General features: G+C 46.6%; 3 protein-coding genes across 7 annotated transcripts in view; 2 read left to right on the forward strand and 1 right to left on the reverse strand.

Annotated features, from left to right (window-relative positions):
* The first annotated feature begins 137 nt into the window (after positions 1–137).
* Positions 138–1,596, forward strand: LOC105191123 (uncharacterized). 3 transcript variants are annotated; one of them, XM_011154303.3, is made up of 3 exons: positions 138–317; positions 420–573; positions 706–1,596. In XM_011154303.3, exons 2-3 carry the CDS (start codon positions 423–425, stop codon positions 1,194–1,196), a joined length of 642 nt encoding a protein of 213 aa, XP_011152605.1. In that variant the 5' UTR covers positions 138–317; positions 420–422; the 3' UTR covers positions 1,197–1,596. The 3 variants fall into 3 exon arrangements, with proteins under 3 accessions (XP_011152605.1, XP_011152606.1, XP_011152604.1); XM_011154304.3 differs by having other exon boundaries at positions 709–1,596; XM_011154302.3 differs by having other exon boundaries at positions 420–1,596.
* A 3,751-nt stretch (positions 1,597–5,347) lies between these two features.
* Positions 5,348–25,810, forward strand: part of LOC105191121 (DDB1- and CUL4-associated factor 11) — a 30,818-nt gene continuing 10,355 nt past the window's right edge. Inside the window, exons 1-2 of the mRNA XM_025303063.1 lie at positions 5,348–5,365; positions 6,048–6,269. Coding sequence (XP_025158848.1) covers positions 6,112–6,269 — 158 coding nt within the window. The 5' untranslated portion in view covers positions 5,348–5,365; positions 6,048–6,111. The remainder of the gene's footprint in view (positions 5,366–6,047; positions 6,270–25,810) is intronic.
* bma (SCY1-like protein bma) lies at positions 6,276–25,776 on the reverse strand. Of its 3 annotated transcripts, none has more exons than XM_025303060.1 (17): positions 25,483–25,776; positions 21,615–21,817; positions 21,062–21,196; positions 20,529–20,759; positions 17,323–17,440; positions 16,974–17,057; positions 15,975–16,120; positions 14,992–15,237; positions 14,084–14,229; positions 13,800–13,950; positions 13,098–13,338; positions 12,663–12,831; positions 12,345–12,526; positions 11,391–11,444; positions 10,978–11,222; positions 9,243–9,502; positions 6,276–8,391 (listed from the first exon to the last, which is right to left on the reverse strand). In XM_025303060.1, the coding sequence occupies exons 2-16, from the start codon at positions 21,759–21,761 to the stop codon at positions 9,257–9,259; spliced, it is 2,541 nt and encodes an 846-aa protein (XP_025158845.1). In that variant the 5' UTR covers positions 21,762–21,817; positions 25,483–25,776; the 3' UTR covers positions 6,276–8,391; positions 9,243–9,256. The 3 variants fall into 3 exon arrangements, with proteins under 3 accessions (XP_025158845.1, XP_025158846.1, XP_019700600.1); XM_025303061.1 differs by having other exon boundaries at positions 9,356–9,502; positions 25,166–25,776; XM_019845041.2 differs by having other exon boundaries at positions 25,166–25,776.

The raw sequence follows: 25,810 nt of genomic DNA on the forward strand, positions 1-25,810 counted from the left end.
TTGATGTTTTGTGGAGAGATTAAAATATTCGTTGAATTTGTGAGAAGCGAATATCTAACAACTGCGTCCGTTGTATATTTATATAATAACTCACTTGGAATTACACACACACATATATATATATATATATATATATATATATATATGAGATATTAGTGGATTTAATATATTTTACTTGATAATCTGTCAAACTAACCTTTGCGAAAATGTTAAATTTCTGTGAATTTGTGTAACTTGTTGGATAATCATGTTTGAATTTGATTATTGAAATATTGAACTGATTTTCTTGGACAATTTAATCTTCTCACACAACAACGGTAAGTAATATAATTGTAAATATTAATACAGGACATACAAGAATATAAACAATTATGATAGGTATATTCGATTGTTATTAAGTTTGGTATATTTCGTTTAAGGTTATGGGAAGAGTTTGTTGTGTCTCAGGATGTCCTTCAGGGGGAGATGTACCTGCCCATCAGATACCCAAGAATCCAGACCTTTTTAAAAAATGGAAGAACATGATTTATTCCGAGAAAATTGAACATCTGACAGACGAACAGATAAGCAAATGTACTGTATGCTATCGTCACTTTGCGAATGATGATTATTTAGTAACTTATAAAGTGAGAAAGCTGAAACGTGGTATTGTGCCCTCCTTAAATCTGCCAAACAAATCGATTAAGAAAGAAATTTTTACAAAAGCAGATACAGCAAGCGCAAGTGCATCGACTGATACAATAGTACCAATAGCACCAAAGGAAGAGTCTACAGAAGATGAGGAAGAAACAATTGTCGTTGGCTTGTTCGAAGATCTCCCAGAATCACTGGAACCTCGATTACTTAAATTACCTTCAAGTCCTATGAACATGTTCGAGGAAGCATTTGAGCAAGTGGATCAGAATATAGACCATATTGATTTAATATCGGAAGTATGTGAATCAAGTTACAAACCTAGAATATTCAGAAGAAGAAAACGAACAAAATTAACAGAAAAGGAATTGATGTTATTGCAATGTAAAAAACAGGCAGAGAGATATGCAAAAACACCTACGATACGAAAGCTCTTATCTCTTTTAGCAGCTACTAAAAGATCAAAGCTTCAAAGTAAGATACAGAGATCAAAATATGTACCTCGAGTGTACGTAAGACTATATCATGATATCGCTAAGAAGAATGCTCTTGGTCAGTTGTAAAATATATTAATTTTTGTAGCATGTCAAGAGAAGTGTAAAGATTAAGTGGTAAAAAAGACGTCAAATTGCCATTTTATGTTTAAGATGACACGAATCGTCAGAGTTGCGCAATGTATTATCATCATGATGCAAATTATAATCCTAATAAACATTTGTAACATGGGATTTTGTATGTAATAGAACTCTGTATGTATCAAGAGAATACAATTTTACGATAATGAGTAAAGATTCCTTGTTGACAATCAGTCTGCGAGATTCTTCTTACACACAGTGGGGAGGGAATTAAAATGATTGCTCGCACATCGATCGATACGACGGTAGTTTTAGTACTGTATTTTTAAAAACGAATACATGAAATATACATTTATAATTTATATAATTGGTAGAAGGATTAATTGTTTCTGGAATAGATCTCTAAACGCGCTATCTTACAGCTAACGACGTCGCAGAGAGTATAGTATATCCTTTCTGAACACATAATCTTGACGAGGGGATTCTGTTGAGCACTTTTACTTGCCGGTCTTCTACGCACAGAGAGAATCTCTATGACAATAATCCGTTGACCTATCCGGTGTAACGATAGAAACGATATAAACCGGGCGTTGATAGTCATTTGTCGACGTATCATCCAGCAGATCCCGGGTGGAATTAAAAGCGACCTGTTCGATTAAGAGAGGACACGCGAATCGGTGGGATGGGAGTTAACGCGGTAACGCTACGATAACAAAGTGTTCTCGTGCGTGACACACACACATACACCCAATAGGTCGTCTAACAAATTACGTTGAAAAATATTCTCATCGAGAGTCATTTATACATTTATTAATCTACACATCTTTTCAATTTATTACTTTGGATGTGCTGGGTGGGTTTTTCTCACCTTTTACGTACGTACTTTACTCCACCTCGTCTATCTCCTTCTCTTCTATACACGTTCACTGAGACGACTGTAAGATGTAATTTATAAGACGTGCTCGCGATTCTACGACGTTCGTTCTCGATTCGTAGCCGGTATTTCGCGTCCCCGAAATCAGGATATACTTTCCCTCCTTAGTCGTGTCATTGAGTACAAAGTAAAACTTTATAATTATTCGACTGATATCGCGCGCTATAAGAGAGAGTGAGAGAGAGAGAGAGAGAGAGAGAGAGAGAGTGAAAAATATTGATCTTTGCGCGCGAAATCAGTAAGAGACTTTATAGTTCCCTGTTCTTTTTCTTCGAGTTTCTTTTCTAGCTGAGAAGCTGTACGAAAATGCAATATGAAAATGGTAGCGAGGTCGTTTTCGAGAAACCGCGAGAGCGCGAGCGCTCGCAGGACTTGCGTGCGTAAAAGGTGTTCTAAAGGGAAAGTGCGGATACGAAAGCAAAATATCGTGGTGTGTGTGTGTACCGTAGCAGCGCGTTTAAGGCCGGTATGGTGCCGGTAAAGTGCTTTCTTCTTAGTCGCATTTTATCGTACATAAATAACATAAATAACAGAGAGAATACAATAATACATATACAATAATAATAAAGTAGTCTCGAGAACGGAAGCTTTTTTCTCTCTCGATTTGGCTGGCTTACACACAACCTCCTCGATTTCCTCGAAAAGGCAGAGTTCGATTAGTCGGCAAAATTGACGACAAATAAGGACCGTCCTGAACCCGTCTCTATGTGCCTAAACGCGCCTCTGTATAGTACGGGGATATAGTTTGTGCGTCGATATGTGTTACTAATTCCAATAGATACATGCGGACGCGCTTAACACACGCGCGATTGGACGAAGGACACGCTGTCGATCAGCAACATGAATGTACACGGTCGATTCGACCGTGCGAGCACAAATCACGGCCGCAATAATTGCCGCAAGACGTTACTATTAGAGTTATTGCAATTTTCAATCGTGCATACAGTCAGTCAGTGGACGAAAGAGGTCACAGCATTTTCTCCTTTCTTAATGAATCTCGCGTCCGTGTTGAATAAGAGAATTTGTTTTCTCATTTTCAGACGATACATTTTTTCCTCCTATCGGTTCCTCAAGTTTATACATACGCAACATATTTGCAGACGCAATGCATACGGTTGAAAATCATAGCCATTATGGCGCGTGTTGATACAGTCGGCGATACCCCCAACCGATATCGATAATCAGCTTGAGACAATCCTCGTCCAAACGCGCGTCTATCCGGACGAAATGTGTGACGTGTGCGTTACACATTCATCTTGCTAATCGTGTAAATGATTGTCCGTGATTGTCTGTAGTTTGCGAATAATCACACTTCGATATCTTTCCCTTTTTTTTTTCTTTTTTTCTTCGTTTTAAAGTTTTAAGGTACGCGAGAAGGATAAGGGCGGATCCGCGAGGGCGGATCTCGCCTCGATATATATTCTCTCGGAGCGAGATTTGTGTTACTTTCTCCAAATGTATCAGATTCGTGTGTGTGTGTGTGTGTGTGTGTGTGTGTGTGTGTGCGCGCGCGTGCGCGTGCGTGCGTGCTCGCCTGTGTATAAAGTGTGTATGTATGTGTGCTTAACGTTAAGGACACTTAACTTTGTATAATCTTACGCCATTAAAGTTAAAATAGTAATCACACGAACGTTTTTTTTTCCATTTTTTTTTCTTTTTTTGAGAATTGTAGGTATAACGATCCGCGAACCGAGATCGATGTAACTTCGGCGAGTCCGACTCTCGACGCTGCAGATCAGCGGAGCAGGAGGAGGAGGAGGAGGAGGAGGAGGAGGAGGAGGAGGAGGAGGAGGAGGAGGGTGAGAAAATGTGAAAAACGATTTCGGATGAAAAACGGGAAATGTTGCACGAACGTGATATTTCGTGAATCTCGCGGATTGTCGAGGAATATAAACACTCGGCCATGTAAAAGGACACTCACAGTTGAGCAGTATTAATCCTCTTAAGAAATAAATTTCGTAAACAATAGCGAAAGCTCTCGCCGAGGTTAAACTTTCATACGTCCGGCATTTCGATCCTTTGCGACAGAGAGAAGGATCTACATCACGCCTCCTCCTTTTGGCACCTGCGTCATTACGCACGAGCACAAAGGTCATCCTCGTATCGAGTTGCCCTCGGTCGCGAAAATTCGAGTTCTCCAAACGCGTTTTTCGCGGAACGGACGTTCCGCGAGAACCTTCGAAGTTGACACCGAGCATCAATGGCTGACTGCTTACTCTGTGCCTCCAGTATCGTGAAAAATTTTCAATTGCAACGGATCATATTCGCGCATCTAACGCAATCTGTGCGAGGAAATTTACGTGGTTACGCTGAGACTCGGTGGTTTTTACTCAATTTTCTTGAAATATAGCAAGCGATACGGCATTATTGATACTTGGTGCGTCGATACTGCATCTTTCCCTCTTTCCTTTCCCCTTCGCACATTGCATTGTCACACGTTACATTGTCGGGAATCTATCCTCGTCGAAATCGTACCGGTCGTTCAGTCGTTGTGTTCATCGTTAGACAACGCGGCGACGGTCGCGCGAGTGCACACTTAGCTAGACACCCTTTTGTACACGCACAAAGTACGGCGCGCGCATAGTTAACAACAATCCCCCTTTCGTGTAATCGCCAGGGGGAACATTTAAATTTTGCATCGCCTCTCCCGCTAGGCTACTGTCTGATTCCGTTTGTTTGTTCAGTCACGAGGCGTGGCTCCTAGCTAAGAGGAAGATCTAGTCGGAGTGTTGTGTGCACGTTGTTAGCAAATCGAAGAAATCACATCGAGGAAGTTAAGGGTCGCGAGAGGTGCGACAAGTTAAAACTCTTATTGCTAATTTTTCGCACATATCCTCGAGCCGTCCGCTTTCTTCCCGCATGGCTGTGTGTGTGTGTGTGTGTGTGTGTGTTGTTGTTATTGTTGTTGGTGTGGTGTAGTAGCGATAGCTCGGCGTCGCAGATGACGTGTCGCCGCGCTTCATGTTTATCGCGGATCGTGCAAACAGTCTGCGTTCAGTACTCGCGAGTCTCTCCCCGCAACTCTTGTACGAATCGAAGGTTCTACCTCGCGGGGGAAATACGCGGCCATTGTAGATCTCTCTTTTCAACTTGGACCGTGTTTTTAGCATCGTGTGTTCGTGTTTTTCTAGTCTTAATCGGAAATCGCGCAATTTCTGTGTGTGACCTGCTGCCGATCTGCTTTCTCATCTCTCGTGATATGTGTGCAACGAGTGAATAATCTGTGAGTGATATGTCGCGTCAAGACATGAATTATACTTTCGAACACTTATCTAAATATCGATTACGATAAACAAGTTGATAATTTCATCAAGTTCTATACAAAAAACTCATCTCATCGGCCGGTCAGTTTTTGTACACTCGTAAAAGTGTACGCTCAAAACAAAACGCTCTTTGCCGTTGCGATTTGCAAGGCATCGTTTCACGGCCGCTTCGATTCAAACCTAACATTATTTTCTCAACGGTTGAGTCTCCCCGACTATTTTCGACAGCCCATCCTCGTTAGTCACACACAATTAATAATCAATATATTCGTAATGGAGAAATTTCGCGTGCACAGCACGATGATGTGTGTGTGATCGCGCGCGCGCGCGCGCGTGTGTATGTGCGTGTATTGGGTCAGTCAGGAAGTCTGTTCAAAATGTTTGGATCAAGTTTCAAGCAAACAAATCATTCGTCAACCTAACTTAACCACCTAACCACCTCGTCGTTGCCTGCGATTTCTCATTCCTTCGTCACACCAATTCGGCATTCGTATATTTCTTTATACCGTGGAAATCTGTCGTCGGTTTAACGTCGAAGAGCAGGCAACGAGAAGCGAAGCAAACTTACCGACAGACTCAATATATCACATACATTCGTACTTTACCGCTATCGTAATGATCATATGCCAATCTCTTGGAAAGCCTGCAGAGACGGTAGCTGCCGACGCCGAAACTGACGTGTCTTTAATCAAAGTCAAGATACAAAATGGAGGAACAGCAAAATATTCGGAGGCAAATATTGGAAAGAATATTAAATAATAGAGTAGCAATAAACGAAAGACAGAGTTTAATTCGACAGTATCAAGACGAATTCTCCACAGTCTACTATCGATCGACAAAGCCCGTCTCGGCAGGGTTTCAACAGTAAGTTTCAGCATCTGTTTGTTTGTACGTCATGTGTATGCGTATATGTGTATATATATATATATATATATATGTGTGTGTGTGTGTGTACATGTGCCACCCGCGCTTGATAGTACCGTCTTAGTTAAAAAAGCTACCTTAAGACTTAATGATTGTATAATGCGACAATTGACAACTTACGGCGCGCTCGGCACGTGAGCTACACTGAGCTTCGATAAAGCCTTGAACGCTTATCAGGCTAAAATATTCACTAGCCTCTGTAATCGTTCGCAACGTGTCCGGATGTACATGTAAGTACATTATGACTGTCGATATTCGGTTCATCTGTCTTTCTTTCTGTTGGACAGCATGACACGTCGTGTCATAAACCCAGGCGCGCGTTATCCAGGAACGATTAGAAAAATCAGTGAATACCGATTGACCTGGTAAATAATATCGAAGCTCAGTGTCAGCCCGCGTGTGTGTGTGTGTGTACGCTGCCGTTATAGATTGTTATATAGACAAATATATATATATATATATGTGTATATATATCGACGAGAAAAATATTTATTCTTTTGTCTGTACGTGGCTAAGAAAGATATTACGATGAAAGATATTACTTTGTCATGTACATGTACATGCGTGTGTATATGCACAAGGCGTCTTCGCACAGGGTGTATCAGAAGCCGCACTCGGCCCTCTTTAGGCTTTACGACTCGTCGTTCTCGACCCTTAATATATTAATTGCTCATCTCGTATCAGGTAGACAAGGTTAGGGCTATTCGGATTCTCGGTCACATCTCGAGCGTCAAATGCCCACCACGTCGATCGCACTTGGGAAATGAGACCAGTGTGGGAAAGAAGCAGCACTTTTTTTTTTTTTTTTCTTTTTCCCTCCAATAAATTCCGCAACGCGTCCGTATCCATTTGGGGACAATTTGTGCTCGTTCAGTGATTCACAGGAGACAAATTTTCCTCTTGGGTACCAAATGCGTCTCAAAGTTGAAGTAAAAAAAAATGTTGCAACCCCTCTTCCACTGATCGCGCCGATAATCGTGATAAAATTGACGACAATCAAACTGTCGTAAACAATTGACACAATTCACGCGTTAATCGATAATTAATTAACCACGCTGTTCGCGACGGTTAATTAGTCATGCTATTGAAATATCAGCGAAACATCACGAAATATTGGTGTATCGCCGCATCGATACGCTTAATAACACGTGCGCGCGCGCGCGCGCGCACACATTGATATTCGGTGTTAATAATTAATGTAACGTAACATTCGACTCGCGGATTATTCGCGGTACGTATACGGCCGGGACGATTTCTGACACACACCCGTGGTAATCCCCGTAACACCTCGCCGTACCTCGCTCGTTACCTCGCAAACCGCGCCCTTGCGAACCCTCGCCCACGCGAGGACGAAGCGAGGGATAATATGTGCGTGTGCGTGCGTGCATGCGCGCGCGCTTGTGTGTGTGTGTGTGCATGCGCGCGCGCTTGTGTGTGTGTGTGTGTGTGTGTGTGCGCGCGTGCGTGCGCGTGTGTGCGTGCGTGTGTGTATATGTGTGTATGTGACGGAAATACGCGGCACGAATATTTCACTCGGTGACGCGCGTAGGCAGGGAGGGGGAGAGTCCCTCCGGGTTAATTTGCAACCATCGATTTCACGACCTTGCCTCACGACCGCGAAGAATATCCCTATTGTATATGCATTAGGTCGGATCAAACGGGCGGATAATCCGCGGAGAGTCTGCTTCCTTCCTTCCTTCCTTCTTCTCTTTCCCTCGTGTTTTCCTCGATCTATTTATTCTCTCTATCTCTGTGTCCACCTCGTAATCCCGGAGCCGGACGATCTCCGGATCGTCGCCGCGGAGTTTCGCGCTCATTAGAGATCCCGCGACCGCCAATTAATGAGACACCGTCCGCTCGCCTCGCTCGCCGGGAGTATCCATCCTTGATTGCGCGCTCCTTGAAAGTCTGCTGTGCTCGTTACTCCCTGTTCCAGCACGATTGACCGGACGTGCGAGTGGATCGATGCTCGCTAGTCAGCTCTACAACCACCGCGATCTTGTCCGACCTTTGTTCAATTATTGGCACTTTACGCTTCGGATTGTCTGTTGAAGAACTGGTACTGGAACACCGGGGAAAAAAGAGAGGCGTCCTCTTTACGTTTTGCCATAACGTGAGCGAACGAGAGAGAGAGAGAGAGAGAGAGAGAGAGAGAGAGAGAGAGAGAGAGAGAGAGAGAGAGAGAGAGAGAGAGAGAGAGAGTCTCGCGGAGCAAAGAGGATTCGCAAAGACGAATTGTCAGTCTTGGAAGCGCGGAAGTGACGGAAAAAGGGTCTCTCTGTTTGAGTTTTCAGAAACTTTTCGCGCGTCTCTAAGATTCCTTATTCAAACACCCCGATCTCTCTTAGCGAGAAACGCGCGAGAAAATATCCTTGTACTCTGACACCCTCGTGTGACGCTCACGTTGGGAAAAGTCGTCGGTTCATCCGCTGTCGAGTAGATCTTAAAAAAAAGGACCTCGCTCCGAAATCTCGGTTTATCTCCGGCGAATCTCAGCTGAGACGTCTGATCGACGTCGACACCTCGATTGTCCTTCATTCGTCCAGTGAGAATTGGATCGCGTTCGATCGTTTATTTATGAGAACAGCACGCGCAACGAGAGGACGCGTGCCGCTCGACATTTTCGGAATGAAGTCCTCTCTAAAATTACCACTTTCGTCACATAGCCCCGTTCGATCGATCGCGCCGCTAAAGAGAGACCGATCGATCCGAAGCGTGCTTATTTCGCGCGTACGGAAACCCGTACGAGTCGATCGATCGGAGCCGAGCCGAGCCGAGCCGAGAAGAGAAGCTCGATCGGGGACAAGGTGCATCAGGGAATGATTAGACGATGAGAGAAGCGGCGAAGCGCGCGAACCGCGGTCAGACCGGAGGCGACCGGAGGACGACTTAAGGCTTAGTGAATATCCTTACACTGTAACGGAGGGTCAGTGGGAACGCTGTCCCGGTAGCTGGAGTGATGGAGAGAGTGTTGGTGGTGGTGGTGGTCCGTTCAGGTTCAGGCAGATGGGGGGTAGTTGTCTTACCATGCTGGAGCCAACCTGCTGCAGTATCCCGATGCCCTGCTGCGACGACGTCGAGGACACGGACGGCCGCCTCGATCCGCGAATGCTGTTCAAGCTCGAACTGAGCAGGTACGGCACGCTGCTACTCGTGATCGGCATTCCGCCTCCCTGTGCATGCAACCAGAGACATTTCGCCTTTTAACGACGACAAGTTTGAGCAAGAATCGACAAACATCGTCGTCGTCGTCGTCGTCGTCGTCGTCGTCGTCGTCGTCGTCGTCGTCATGGTCATCGTCGTCGTCGTCGAGCTTACCGATCTCGCTGTGATCGTGACACGTTGTTGACGTAATCTCGATGTGAGATATATAATTGAGATCGATTATAAAGTGACTCTCTCCCGCTGCTATTGACGCGTATGTCTCGTATGTTGTGTGAGGCTGCATGCGCGAAATATAATTGGATCGTTATATTTCGCGAGCGCGCGAGTATCGCAACGTGAGACGTCGATATGTACGTTGCACGCTGCTCAACAACGCCGGCGGGTAGAGAATTACACGCTACCGTTGTTAATTAATGCGTATATATATCCGTGGAACGCTCGCGTTTCCTTGCCCGTCACGGACAACGGACATGCGTAATTTTCCGTTAACTTCCGTCGGATTGAATTCGAGATAATTGGTATTTTCTTAACAGAGAGGATTCTCGCATGTTTTGCTTACGGGAAATGAGAGGGAAGAACATCAGGATCAACTCGACGGCTGGAGAGAGACAGTCGCGGAATTTCCGTCGCGCGGAATCGCGCGAGCTTGAAATTTCGGCTCGCCTGTTAATATCCTTGCGGTAATCAATCGCGCGGCGATCAATTAGCGACGTCGATTTATTTCTGTTTTACGCCATCGCTATTGCCGCCATATTGATCAATAGAGGGATTCGCTCCTGCAGTAGGTGGCGGCAAGTTTTCCAATTGTTCCGCTGCGTAGTAATGTCAGCCGGCCGTATCAGTTCGAACTTTCAGGCGATTCAGAGTGTCGAGAGAGAGAGAGAGAGAGAGAGAGAGAGAGAGAGCATAATCGAATTCGTCAAGTATCCAATTTTCGCGATTGGAGATTAATTCTCGGTCAAGTCCCATTTCCGCGTCCATCAGCCGTACGCGCTCTTCCCGTGTCCCAATTTCGGAATTCCAACACGGTTCTTTTGTTCGCTCATTCTTTCCTTCCAATCGTGCTATTTAAGTTTCTTCCGAGATGAGGAAGAAGCAGCAGTGTGGCGACCGAAACTCGCTGAAACTCGCTCGAGCGTACATTGAATTCTCCACTCTGAATCGTCGAGTGAATTTTTCACTCGCGATTGAAGAGTGAATCCGCCCTCTCTCACTCTCTCACTCAAAGTTCACTCTGATCGATCGAGAAACATTCATTCGTACGATTCCGAGTGGCGGTATTTCCGCCCTCGCGGAATCCAGTGCCATTATCGCACTCGTTCCGTGAGCGAGATTTCACTGCGTAAAAGATTTCGGGCGCTACCGCGCCCGCGTATCGCACCGCTACGTCTTCTCGTCTCGACGAGTGGGAAGTTGCAAGTAATTAAGTCGGCGCATATATATATATATATATATATATATATATACGTATAATATTATGTACCGTGGGCGGTGACAAATTGATATTCGAGCCTCGTCGCTCCTGCGGACCGGTGCTGGAATGCCGACGGATCGGCAGGCCACCGCCGCCAGGTGTCCCGCCCGGCGAGCTCGCGCAGGATGGCGCTATCCGTATCTTGGGTGTCATCAGGGTGTTATCCGAGAGGCGTCTGTTCGTGAACGTGTTGGCCACTCTCAAGAAATTGCTGTCGTTGTTGCCGGACGAGGTGAACCATCCGCCGAACATCACTGCGACATGAACAAACGCGCATCGTTTTAGTCGACGTTAGCCAGCGACGTTAGTATGCCGCGTGGGACAAATCTCTCTCTCTCTCTCTCTCTCTCTCGAGCAGAGCAGAGCAGAGCAGAGCATTCGCGTCTCTCTGTCGTTCTTTTCTCTCGGAGAAAGGGACTTACCGGCCATTGAATTCTTCCGCGCCATATTTTCCGCAGACGCCGTTGAGATGGACCCTGAGCGAGGAAATGTTGCTTTAGTAGGTAGTCCTAGTAAATTCGGGTTATCTTTGCTCGCGCCCGTCTCTTATACGAGCCCGGCGGGCTCGTATTTCCCACAAACATTAGTTACAGTTAATGGAGCTTTGACTCGCTTGTCCGTCTCTCTCAGCAATTCTGTCTAAAAGGGTCGCCGGACCTCCGATCGAACCTCCGTTCATTCTAACCAATATTTATGGGAACCAAAGCGTCGTCATCTCGCTTCCACCAGGAAGGTGGAAAAGAAGCGTCGTTGTATTTTTAACCGATGCACGTAAATTTCAACAAAGAGGAACGTCGGACATTGAAATGCTGAAAGAATTTCGTCGCGGTCGACGTGAAAGTCGCGGGAAAGTTTCGCCGCGAGATTCTCATCTCTCCGAACTTGATGCGGCGAGCGTACTCTGCAAGTTCCTTTGACGTGGAATTTCACTTGAAGAGCAAAGTGACAGCCACCGAGCCACTTGATACATTCGATTGACTCTTCGTTTATGGAAACTTATTAATTTTACGGAATAAATTCCCGCACTCCCTTCCTCAATCGGCATTGAAGGACATCTGTATTCTGTGCATTGGAATGGCCTCGCTCTAATCGACCGAATCATTAATTTGCACGGGAGAGAGAGAGAGAGAGAGAGAGAGAGAGAGAGAGAGAGAGAGAGAGAGAGAGAGAGAGAGAGAGAGAGAGAGTCAATTGTACGAATCACTTTGAAAGTGACTTCAACTTTAAACATTCACTCTTGCCAGCCCTACGACAGTGGCTTTCCACTGCATTTTCACTGTCTCTTCGAGTGATTTTTCACTTGTTCTCAACGAGATTCCACTTGAGAAAACTCAGAGAGCACTCTCGCCCGCTGAATATTTTCTCGATATTCGCACCGATACTGTTCTTCCTGGCCATATCCTCGGCCGACGAGGTCTTGCGTTGCTCGATGCGCAAATTCGGGATGTTGAACGGCGGCACGTGGACGTTATCGGTACTGTACTGATGTCGCAGAGGTCGATACTTGTCCGGGCTCGGTAGCGAGAGATTGTCGAGCGTCAATTTATTCCTCTGATTCCTACAACGAACAAAGCAACGAGAAAGCAGCTCGTCGAGCCTGATGCCCGAGGAATTGTAAAGACATGCGCTCTCTTGCACACACCGGTCAACGGACAACGCGCGCTATCGATCGGTTTAATGCAAATTGCACTTGCCTCTCGATGTTGTTCAGCATATCCTGCAGCACCTCGAGCAGCAGTATGAATTGCTCAAGATTCAACGCCGGGTTCACGGTTTGCGGCAGCAGCGACGGCATCGCGTGCGCCGCCATCCAGTTAACCGACAGGCCGTACTTCTTGTCGGTCAGCATCAGCCTGTAAATATCTGAAGGGACCGAGACGAGTGATTAGCGGGATTATCGAGGATTATCATCCTCGGTCGCGCATCCCGCGTCCGTTTCGAGACGAGACTTTGTATCCCCGATCATCGCCCGATCGAATCCGATTTTAGTCAGAGAGGAGCTCGCTCGGAGTTGCAAGTTGATATTATCACGCTCCAGTCAATCCAGCAATAAGACATCAACTGCCGAGCAACTGTCGAGCAGGCCACGTACAACACATACAACGCCCTTTTTCTTTTATTTCACTTACTTACAACCCGCACGACGATCTCGGGTTCTTGCAGCTTGACTTTACAGAGCAGCGGTAAGATGCAGTCGATGATCTTCTGCTTCTCGAGTCGGCTCAGGATGCAGGGCACCACGTCCATCAGCACTCGTGCGTCCGCCGAGTTGTTTTGGAAGGCCTCCAGCAACTTGGGCAGCACCACGTTGCGTATGGCGTCGTCCTCGAGATAATTCGTCACGTGCGACACGGCCACGAAAGCGGCTGTCTGATGGACAAACACGAATTTATCTCACGGTGGATGAATTTTCTTACGAAGCATTTTCGCTCGCATTTATGTAACCTGTCCCAATGGGAAATGGGAGCAAATGCTATTGCTCCTCAACCTCGGACCCAGAGTCCGTTGTTTCCGGGAATTTCTGCAAACAGGAACTTGTATCCCAAAGGTCGACACAAAGGTCCCAACAAGGTACACACTCGAAACACGAACAACACAGGCATTGACATTCCGCAAAAATATATATATATATATATATATATATTTGAATATATACCGAGGGTGATTTGTAATTTATAATTTTCCGCTCTTTATGATATCAGTCGCCAGACCATCTTGGTTTTGCGGATACACTTGAGAGACCGACGATAGCTTCAAGCGAGTGCTCTTGCAAAGAGAGTGCTCCGAGTTCCTCCGATATTCGATCGATCCGGCTCGATCCGTTCACTCACCCGCACTTGGACGTTTGAATTCTCGAAAGACGTGTACAGCATCGAAAGCACTTCGCGCTCGTACTCCTGCGGCGTCTTCTTCAGGATGAGATGCAGGTTCTCCAGCAAGGTCACCGTACCCTGAATCGACTTGCGATTGGTGAAGAGGGGCCTGCGGGTACACGAACACAGAAACGGAAGCGTGAAACGAGGCGTGAGAACGTGTCTATTTCGTTACGCGTCTGTGTCGCTATGAGCGCGCGCGCGCTCATTTCCGGCTCGTTCCCGCCCGGCTCTATACGTACTTGAGCGTAGGGAACAGGATCTGATCGTACTCCTCCTGGGTGCTGTTCTGCACGATATACAGCATAGGCTGCAGCACGGCGGACAGCACTTCCTGCGTTTGCAATTCCGCGTGAAGATACCTCCAGATGTGCTGATACCAGAGTTTCTGCGGGAAACGGAAAATGCTCGCGTGACACGCGACTCGAGGGAACATCGGCTGACAAGGGGATCGTCGCGTACAATTAACGTAACAATCGGTTGAGCGAAACGGGGTGAGCGAAATTAAACTCGCAACACTGACGCGGATCCGAGGAAATGGACAGACGAGACGTCACCACGACAGCTACATATCCTCCTCACGTCGTCGTCGTCGTCGTCGTCGTCGTCGTCGCGTATCTCGCCTTTTCCGTTGTTTTACAACATCTAACCCACAAAGAGAGAGAGAGAGAGGGGGGGGGGAGAAAATGAGATAAACACAACACTGTTATCTAACAGAATGTTACGAGTTGCGTGTTCTTGGCGCGTTGGAACACACACGAAGCAGTAACGACAGAAGATCATACCAGATAAAAAATAAAATTACCGTTGATATACCGCGGAGAAAGTTATAATTTGAAAGACTCCTTAATCAACGATACGATTACCATCTATATGCCGATGAAACAGGTGCTTGTGATATTTGGTGACTATAATCGCACAATTGAGTGATTTTAATAAGGAAAACTGTACTTTGTACGAATGCTATTATAAACGACTGCGAGCTAAGCCATAAGCCATATGTCATTATAAATGACTATGTGTAACTTTTTATCGTAATTAACAATTTGTTTCTCTCGGAGAAGATCCAGGTAATAATGCTCTCAGGTTTTTGCAACTGGATCTCGGTCCGAGATCTCACCCCGAACGCAACAAGTTCGCGTAAATATACCTTTGGCATGTACGGCAATAGCTCCTTCAAAGTCGTCGTATAAAAGTGCTCCTTCTGACACACGTCCTTCATCTTGCTGACGTCCAAAAATTGCAGCGCGTGCACGAACGGATCCCGGAAGAACTTGATCATGGTCAGAACCTGCGCGGTCGGCCTCTGCTCGGGATCCTTGTGCAACAGTCGAGTCACGGCCTCTCGAAGAGGTATCGGCACCAACGGCAGGATCACGGTGACTTGATCGTCCAGCTGATCAAAGAGGCGGTGGTATTTGAAAAATCGGTTACACAGCCGAGACAGAGAGCCGAGATGAAACGAAGGTAAACGAGACGAAAGATACATGCATATCTCGAATTACGTTTATTCGCCGTATCTTTGGTAATTCAATCGTCAATTAAGCTCTCGTGGAACACAATCGGTGGAAATCAACGCGGCATTTTACGCGGTGTTGAAATGAAACCGAGTCTAGTGCTCGAGTGACCTCGAGTGAAATCGATGAGAGCTCTTGAAGATTAAGAATGACTTTTGTTAAATTTTCATTAAACTCGACGATTTTAAAGTCGACGATTTTAATCGTCTACTACACTTGCGACTCTGCAAGTTGCAACATACGATGAACGTCATCGTATGGAAGGAGAAAACTTGCAAAAGGAGAGATGGGACCAAGAGGATTGATATGGAAATGTAATGATAAGCAAGAATATAGAAAAGAATCGAGGTCAAGATTTATTGAGCAAAGACAGAGAGAGAGAGAGAGAGAGAGAGAGAGAGGAAGAAAAGAGAGTGATAGTATAGTAGAAAAGAAGAAAGGGAACGTTCGTGACGCCATGTAAAACAGCGTGTCGCGTGTACACAATAATCCGACGGTGATGTCCGTGGATGCTCCGAGGGGGGGGGGGAAGGTTAAATCCACTTAAGGATTATCCGCGTTCGCACTTTTTACGAGTCTGAATCCTCAGTCCACGTTCGGACTGAGATTAACTTACAATCTCGAGTTGCTTAAGGTAATCCGAGCTGCTGTGATTCGCCTGGATCAGCGGTCGGCCCTCGTTGTAAATCGCGCATATCGTCATACCGAGACTGTACATGTCGCTGCAAAAGCTGGCAATCTTTTTCTGCTGCACTTCCGGCGCTGCAACATGTCGTCGGTGTGTAGTTGTCGCGTTATTGTTGTTGCCGCTATTGCTATTGCCGTCGCACCGCGCCGCGTTGCGTTACGCGAGCTACGCGAGCCCGATCGAAAAGCGAGGCGCGATGGATCAGCAATGCAAATGAAATCGTTTTAACGCGGTCACACGACCGGAAAGCTGCCCTCGGTAATTCCCGAAGGCCCTGCTTCCGCGATTGAAGCGAGAAAGTGAGAGAGACAGAGAGAGAGAGAGAGAGAGAGAGAGAGAGAGAGAGAGAGAGAGAGAGAGAGAGAGAGAGAGAGAGAGAGAGAGAGAGAGAGAGCAGACGTCCCAAATGGGCTTTGTTTATCGCGAAAGTTCGGGAGGGAGAACAAGCTTTCCCGTATAAATCCAATCCCATTAATGCTTCGTGCGAGGCAATTTTTCTTTCGCGTGTAGGCAACGTAATAACTTTTTCTACATGCAGATGATCGCGTTGGCGCGTGAAAGTCGCGCACACGTGATTTTCGCGTCTCTATTCTCCTCGACGAAGATTCCTCTTCCTATCAATGTGCGGTAGTTGCGCGATAGGAGCAAGTTCAATTTTCACGCGTATCACGGAGAAAATTCCATTATCATTATATCGAGCGAAACAAATGCACGGGAATGTTTTTAATTATATCAATCGTTAACGAGGTACAAACTTCCCCCGCGATCTTATTATCGAAGTTGAACGATCCGAGAGAGAGAGGGAGAGAGAGAGAGAGGAGAGAGAGAGAGAGAGAGAGAGAGAGAGAGAGAGAGAGAGAGATGCGATTAGCGGAGGGCAACTTTTGCAGCGTGGGCAGCGCTAATAGATTTTGCACGATGTCTCACCTATATAGTCGAGATTCGGTTGGGTCATTTTCGACATGTTCTTCGTCCACGATTGCACCACTATCGGTATCTCGTTGGCCTTCTCTAACGAGCGAAATGCATTCTAAAGTAACGGGCTGCTCTAGAGACTCGTGCGTCTGTCGTTGCTTACTTTTCTCTTTATTTTCTTTTTTCAGTATCGAATCATAAGGATCGGAAAGTACAATAAAAAAACACGAGACTAGTGACTCGTCTCGTCGCTAGCGGTCGATGTCACCATTTGTCATTGCCATTTGACGTCGTTATCACAAACGATTAAACTCTCTTCACAGTGAGAAATTACAAGACGCACGACATAGTTGACACTCACCGATAAACTCGAACCCCGACAGCTTCCACGTGCCTCTCTTTGTAATTATAATGCTCGTCGGACAAACGTTCCTGTGAAGATATTTGATATTGTGAAGAAATAACAGAGCCTCCGTGATCTGAAAAAGAGAAGGAAGAAAGAAAGAAACATGACTCGTAAGACACTCGCTGCGCAAATAATTTAGCGAACCACGCTGTTAAACTTGCGACTGCTTGCTATGGCGTCGCATATGGTTCGTGAAATCGCGTCATAGTATACGAGAGTTTATATACAAGGTGCTAAATTTCACACGTAACAGGTAAAACATCTCGAAAACTATAAAAGATATTAAAAAAAGGTATTAAAAAAATATCTAAAAAACTAAAACACCGTGTTCCATGATTTCGAAAGGGAAAGAGAATGGCATTATTAGGTTTTTACTTGAAAGGCATTTTCAAGGTCGGTTGAAGGTCAACTTAATTTTTTTAAATGGAAAGCCCAATTTTTTATTATATCTTCTTTTTCTACCAATTAACAATTTTAACAATTTTTGTCTGAAACATTTTCTATTTGCTTAATATTTTTTGAAATATTTAAGGAAAGCACGGTAACTTTTTCAACATTTAACTTACGCTATCTCATTTATCGTGCTAAACTATTCGTCGAAGGAAAAAATAGTATTAGACTTTTTTACTTTATTTACTTTGTTTCAAGAATATATTACTATAATAGTGCCCTAATTTTTGTTAATTTAATAATTTTGAAATTTCCAAAGGTCGATAAGTTAACAAAAGTTAGGGCACTATCAAAGTAATATATTCTTAATGCAAAAAATAAAGTAAAAAAGTGATATTATCAACTTTCGGTTCCGACCGGAAGATCGTTTTCTGCAAATGGAACATGCATATTTTTATTGCGGATTCCAGTTCTACGCATAAAAAGGCGTAATTTTGGTTTGAAAAATTGTTTTCGAAAACGTCATTTTTCACCTCTAAATGATCTTTACATTAGAGCTTGGATCCGATCCGCACGAAACCCCTTTCAAACCTTCAAGGACCGATTGTCGAGAAAATAACTGTAAAGGACAACGATGAATGTTGACAAAAGAAGCAAAGATAGTAAGTGTTATTTTCTCGACAATCAGTCCCTGAAGTTTGAAAGGGATTTCAACGTGCCGGCCGGACCCAAGCTCAAATCTAAAGATCATCTAGAGGTCAAAAATGACGTTTTCGAAGAAAATGTTTCAAACCAAAATTACGCTTCTTTTGGCGTAGAATTGGAATCCGCAATAAAAATATGCATGTTCCACTTAAGAAAACGATCTTCCGGTCGGAGCCGGAAGTTGATAATATCACCGATCAAAAGAGCGTACCCGACATAGCTATAAAAATTTTTCAAATCCCCCAAAAAATTAATCTTCTAGATTTTAGAAGGGGAGGCCCGGGTGGTTTTGGACACCCTGTATATATATATATACATATAACGATATTAAGCATTCTATTACGCTCGTAATACATTCTATTATGCCGGGGTGCACCATACGCGCGCACGATGGAGTTGATTTCTCGTGGCGGTCGCACACAGGGCGGAAATTCGTTTTTCAGAAAATCTCGCTCCGATCGCTCACTCTGTCGATCGGGCCGCACGACGCGCATGCGTCCGGACCTCGATTTAATTTTCCGCCGTGACCCCGTTCTATCGCGCGTTTTACCACGATATATTCGCGCTCACGCACAATGTCACGGTCGTACATGCGTACTCGAACTTCCAAATCCGCTCCTTTCACTCTGGGAATCCTGGGATTAAGATTGCGCAATTTCCCCCTGCGCCTCCCCCACGTGGATGGTGGAAAACCGGAAATTTCACATTCACGAGCAAACACGCTGGCGCACGATGAAATTCTTCGCGGAGAGTTTGAATACGCCGAGCATTATATGCAATACGTTATGGCTGTCGGCGCGATTTAATCTCTTTCCGTTTCTTTCCTCATCTTTCATTTTTTATCTTACTCCGAGCTGAGAGAGCACGATACGTCGTAATGTTGCACGCTACATTGCGACCAATATGTGGTGATTTTTATCGAAAAAGTTTAAATTGTCCGAGTATTGAATATATCACAAAACAGGGTCAGAACGAGAGTGCGTTATCACGATTTTCTCGGCACACAATGTAGGGGAAAAAGCGCTTAAAAGCGTCCTTAAAAGACGGCCCTTCCTTTTTCCTCTCTCTCTCTCTCTCTCTCTCTCTCTCTCTCAAAGTATCTTTCCTTATATATTCACGACGACGTAACGATCAGCGGGCGAACTCCATTATACCCCGGATACCGGGGAGTCGAAAAATACGACCACCGCGTCGCGTTTTTGCGGAAACACGGTGGCAAACGGAGCAAATGAAATTTGCTCGAAATCGAATTATTCGCGATACGTATGAACCGCGAGAAAGAGAGAGAGAGAGAGAGAGAGAGAGAGGCGGGGGGAGTGAGAAAGCAAAAAGAGAATTAACGGGATCGCGCTATTTTCCACGCACACTACGTGACATTGTGTTTGTCGTTATATTTCGACGAGAGAACCGCAAGCGGAAAATCACCTTCTGCGTGACTCGTGAAATAACAAAGTAAAAGTAACGCGATAAACAAATAATCAAGCAAATTTGAACGTGAACTTCGTTGCTACCGCGCGCGATATCATCGTAAATATATCCGTCAAAAGTGCATGACGCCCGGCCGGCGCGAGAATATCGATGCGTTTACAATGCGAAAGCAAGAAATCCATGCGCGATTTGCGGCTTTTCACTCTCGATCTCGAGTTATTTCATTTGAATTTGTCGGCCGACATTTTATACCGATGTAGGGAAAACGGAGACTACAGACTCCCTCCCCCTCCCCCTGCAGGTTGCGCTTTTTCATCATTCTACGGCCGTTCGGCCGTAGAAAGACACGCGACTGAGCGCTCCTCGCAAGAGAGCGACTGCAAACACACTACAATCTACAAAAGACGACCCGTGTGCCACAGGCATTCGCCCTTTGTCCAGCTTCATCCGCAGAGAAAGCTAGACGAAGATAGCATGCCGCCCGTGGCAAGGGAATACAGCAGTTGTCCTTTGTATCTCGTTTTCAAACATTTCTCGTGAGAGATCGCAGTCCGCGCATTACACGCGTCGTCTGTGAGGGAGAATGAAATATCAGGATCTGTGTCAGGCAAGTCCCGATGAGCAACACCTGTTCTTACCTGCAACAGTCCATACTTGACCTCCAGCTCGATCAGCTCGTATTCCTTGACGAAGGTGGAACGGCAGTGGCTGGTGGTCGGCGGATGGTTCTGCTTGGCCATCGACGTGGAGGACTGCGCGGCGAGGTTGCTCGCCAGCTGCTCCTTGTAAGCCAAGACGTTGGCCAGGCTGGCGAGGACCGGCTCGGACGCGAAGGCCAACGTGTCCGCGCATTCCTCGACTTTGTACGCCTACGTTTTGACACATTCGCGCGTAGAGTATCGCGATCCACGGCGACGGCGATCGTGCCGTCGTCGTAAGTGGAGGAGGCATGTCGAGAGCGGCGTGTGTGTGTGCGTTGTCTGTGTCGATATCGATTCGCGACTCCGCGACTCGAGCGTTCCAATTCCAATTAATTCGCGGATGCACTTTGCCGACTGCCGACGAGCAAGGCGAGCTTTTGCCGCCTCGTCGAAAATCGCCCAGTGGAAAAAAAACTAGGCGCGTCTCACGCGCTGACCTTTGATTTGTAATACGAGGTACGCATGTATACCTGCAGTAACTTGGGGTGCGACAAACGCTCCATTTGAGTGGCGCCTTCGCGCAGGATGTCCGTCACCGCTTCTCTGCGCTTCGGCTTGTATACTTTCTCAACGGACCGCTTGTCGAACAGGAAGATAGAGACCTCCTGCAATGAAAGCAGCAACAAAACACATCGCTTCGTATCGCTAAAGCCGCGAAATCCGAGAGCTGTTTGCCCGGAGAGTCGTGCGAGGACTTTCTCGCACGCAAAGTGCGCGCAAAGACCGAAAGCCGGAATAGTACAACTGTGAGAACTATGAGTGTCAGTCTTGAGTGTTACTGTCGTCGACTCGCAGTCGACGAGTCTCTCTCTCTCTCTCTCTCTCTCTCTCTCTCTCTCTCTCTCTCTCTCTCTACACGTCAGATTGCTGAACTTGCTCGACTTTTTTATCCGATTTCACACTCAACCAAGTACGACGCGTACGACGACACTTCAGCAATCGTGAAAGACTTGGCTCTTTGCGCTCACACACCTTCCCGCTTCCAACGACGATACGATTGGGGGGGGGGGGGGTGCTAGTTACCATTCTGTCTTTTTTCCGGTAGCCGTCGTAAATTCGCCAGGCGTTCTCGGGACCGGCCGTGGCGGACTGCTTGCCGATCTCGTACATGTTGCGGATCGGATCGGGCAGCAGGTCGCTCGGCGCCGTGCCTCTGGACTTGGCGAACATGATGCACCGGCAGCGGTCTCAGCGACGAATCGGGCTCGACCTTGGCCGTCTATTACCTGCCAAATCGAAAATCCTAGCCTTCACCCGCGATTCGATTAGTCCTAGATTGTAGACGGGGACGAGCAGAACCGCGCTCGGAAACCGCGCGCTGACAATATCGATGATCTCGACGTCACGCTGCTCGACGGACACCGTTCTTCGGTGTATGTGTGTTGTATCATTAATCTGCATTTATCCGCGATGGATCTGCCCCGTATCTACCCCGAGTCATTGGGAAAAGTCATTGGGCATTTGAGAGACTACGATGTTGTGACTATGATGAAATGCAGTCGAGGAAAGAAAAGCAGCGCGTGACAAGCGCTGCTACAATGTCAGCGACAATAAACTGATGTGTGTGTGTGTGTTGTGTGTCGCTACTGCTACTCGTTTGTATTTAGAGCAACAAAGAAATACGCGCGGTTTGACGCGCGGAGAAAAGTTATTATAATTTTTGCCGGATTGATCAGTTTTTCTCTTCGGTGATATCGACGATGCAATTGCGAAGGTTGCGAAAGAGCACGAGGAAGAGCGTCATCGCGTTTTTCGCGAAAATGTAGCGCGAGATATCGAGTCGACCGATTTTACGTTTTTCAAAACTGCCACGCGATTGCTGCTTCGTTATGTGCGCAGATTCGTGTTTGTTTGAGAATTTTCATCTCTGCCAAGGATACAGGTAAATCGATAGAAATTCATTCATTCGTTCGCTCGTGAAATTGCGAGTTTCCACTGCTCCGACAGCGGGAACTCAAGTCCCCCTGAATCAAGCATCCCTGCTGCGTTTTTTTTTTTCCTAATACCTCCGTTCGTTTGTTTTCCAGCGGGATGATCGCGAATTAAAAGAGGGATTTTTAATTCTCTAGTTGGCGCAGTAGTAATGGTCATGTATCGGAAAAAGTCGGCGGCGATCCACTCGCTGCACTCGTGCTCACTAAATTTTCGAAACGCGCGAATTAAATCGCCGGGACTCTATTTTCGTGTATTCCCGCTCTCGTCCGCGTGTATCCGTTTTATTTTTCTCGCTCGAATAATTGGAAGTTAACAAAAACTTTAATCCATTAATCAGGATGGAAGGGAACGTGTTACATCGAGGCCGCTATTTATCGCTCGTATATTGGAAATACAAAATAAATACCGAAAATTTTACACGATCCACCTTTGGTGGCTAAAATCCTTAGATATCCTTTCCCGTAAGATCCCGTAAGACCGAATTGCACCTCGCGAAAACTTCACTTTGCTTATTGTTTGCGGACGTGTCATGCACTTAGAGAACATTATTTGACATTTGCGAGCGTAATTACACACATGAAATAATTATAGTCGGGAAAGCCATTGTTGTTCTATAGTATTATCGATAATAACTTTATGTGCATATTTCTGCTGCGTTACATTTTGTTAGAACGACCAGAAAATATGAGGTTGGAAATGTTATCTGTCGGGAAATTAATCATACTTTTTTTTTCCTCTTGGAGATTTTTTCACATTTATCCATTTTGTAGAAAAGAATTCTTTTTTCTTTCGATTCATTTTACTCGATTTAATTTAATGCGCAAAGGAACGCGCCGTGATCTACGATCAATGTTTCCTTTGTGAGAATATAATCCGAAACCTTTCTGCATGCACCGCTTAATTAAATTTTTTTCCGTACGTGTTGCACGAAATCCTCCAAGGCCCACGGAATACACTTTGAATACGGAATTAAATCCGTATTCAAAGTAGCCGAAGCCATTGCGAGCGGCAACAGTTTTAATTATCAACGTTGTAAGTTTCGTTAACTTGCAAGCTCGATGCGAGATCTCGTTACTCATTTGCGGACTTAATTTGCAGATAATATTGCGCGTTCGCGAGCGACGTTAAATAACCGCGAGGATATCGAATTTGAGAATTGAACATCGAAATATCTGCTCTACATAGTGAACGAAATAAAATGTAGCACTCTAAATGTAGAAGAGCGAGAGCAGTGAAACATGGATCTCCATCTCTGTTCATAACGCGACCATGTTAAACCTCGTGAACCAAATGCTCGTGAAAAGCGTGAAAAGAATCGAGCCGATTATATTTTTTACAGAGGAAATGGAGAAATTCATGAATGTTCCTCTCACGTATGTGAGATATTTTATGGGCGATATTTTATGAATGGAGGGCACGAATCGTCAGCCACCCCTAACATATGTAATGCAACACTACCGTTTTCTCGAGATAAGTGAAATCCTTCGGAAGGGCCGACCGAAGTAGTAGAGGGACGAGAGAGCCGAATAAAAGCCCGGCGTAGAAAAGAAGGATGGAGAGGTGGTGGACAAATATATGTATACATATTATATCCCCCCCTCTCTCTCTCTCTCTCTCTCTCTCTCTCTCTCTCACTATCTTATTCACTCTCTCGCTCTTTCTTTTCCTTCGCTCGAAGGACTTTCCGCGCAGGAAATACGATTCTCGATGGAGATGTCCTTCGCCCGGAGTCTCGCGTTCGTTTCCTTCCTTTCTCCCATCCTTTGCTCTGTCTCCTTCCCCTTCCTGCCCGATCTTTCCGTCGCAGGAAGACACTCCTTCCTCTCTCTCTCTTCCCCCGCCTCTCTCTCCCTCTCTCTCTCTCTTTCATTCTTTCTCGCTCTCTTTCTTGTCAGAAATTTTCACGTTAATATCGCGCCGAATCTCGGAATCTTAATAGTTATCGCGTTTTTGCGATGAATTGTGGAACGGCCGTGAGTTTTCGCCAGGAAATCGACGTTTTAACGGGCGTTATCCTCCGGTCGAAATCGATATAAGCACAAGCCGTTACCGTTCACAAACGAACGCACCCCTCTGATCTTTGGCGACCTTCGCCCCGAGGCGACAGGAGCTCAAGTAGCAGCCAGCGGCGGCGGCGGCGGCGGCTCGTCATCCTCACCGACAACCCCAATTTCGTTTCCGATTTTCGCCCTCATAATTCTCATCCCTAATTCCTCCCGCGGCGCCACGCCGCGCCGCGCCGCGCTGTGCTGCGCCCCGTCAAGGCTCCTCCACCATCGTAACTCGCGTAAAACGCACACGCTCTTTCTTCCCACCGTACGAAACCATACCACGTCGCGAGGTGTCATTGTCGCAGGGCTCGAGAGCGCGATGCCGCGGAGGGTCCAGATTGCGGAGAAGGGCGAGGAAACTCCTCTTCGACAGAGTGGAACAACGCTCGAATATGATAAATAACATACTTACGCACACGCGACACGCACGCATACACGCACACGCGCACGCGCGCGCACAAAATGCATCCGATCCAGACAGAGACGGGCGAAAGAACGCACGGCGGTGCAGCGCGAGGACGTACGGACGTACGAATAGACAAACAGAGGCGGAGAGGGTTGCGCGAGAGAGTGTGTGGAGAGACTCACCTGTTGCCGAACGATATCGGGAAACGCGCGAGCACACCGCACTCATAGACCCTCTCGCTTGGCCGAGAGAGTGGCGAGCGCGAAAGGAACGAGAGGAAGATGAAGAAGAAGAAGAAGAAGAAGAGAGAAGAAGAGGACGATGAATCAGCGGCGGCGCGACGGCGACGGCGGTGGCGGCGGCGGCGGCGGCGGCGGCGGTGGCGAACAAGCGGACGAAGGGAGGAACAGGAGAGAGAGAGAGAGAGAGAGAGAGACAGGCGGCGTGTCTCTCTTCCAAAGAGAAGAGAGCCGGACTAACTAAGCAGAGGGAGGCTGACCGATATCTCGCTGAGGGTTCGTTCGTTCGCGTTTTGCACGGGGGTGAACGGCGGCGGTGGCGACGGCGACGACGGCGACGACGGCGACGACGGCGAGCTGTCGAGCGCGGTTGGCACGCGCCCGTTGTACGCCGCGCCGATGCGCCGTGATGTATCGCGGACACACTGGCGCGACCGGAGGAGAAGAGGATCCTGTTATCCTGTAAACAGGCCCCTTCCCCCACCTACCCCCGTCGCCAAGCACCGCCGCCGACACCGCCGCCACCAGCGCGTTCCAACGGCGTATCACCGTCAACGACGACGTCGACGTCGACGTCGACGTCGACGT

This window comes from Harpegnathos saltator, unplaced genomic scaffold, assembly GCF_003227715.2.
Source record: "Harpegnathos saltator strain DR-91 unplaced genomic scaffold, Hsal_v8.6 scaffold53, whole genome shotgun sequence".
In the NCBI taxonomy this organism is placed as follows: domain Eukaryota; kingdom Metazoa; phylum Arthropoda; class Insecta; order Hymenoptera; family Formicidae; genus Harpegnathos; species Harpegnathos saltator.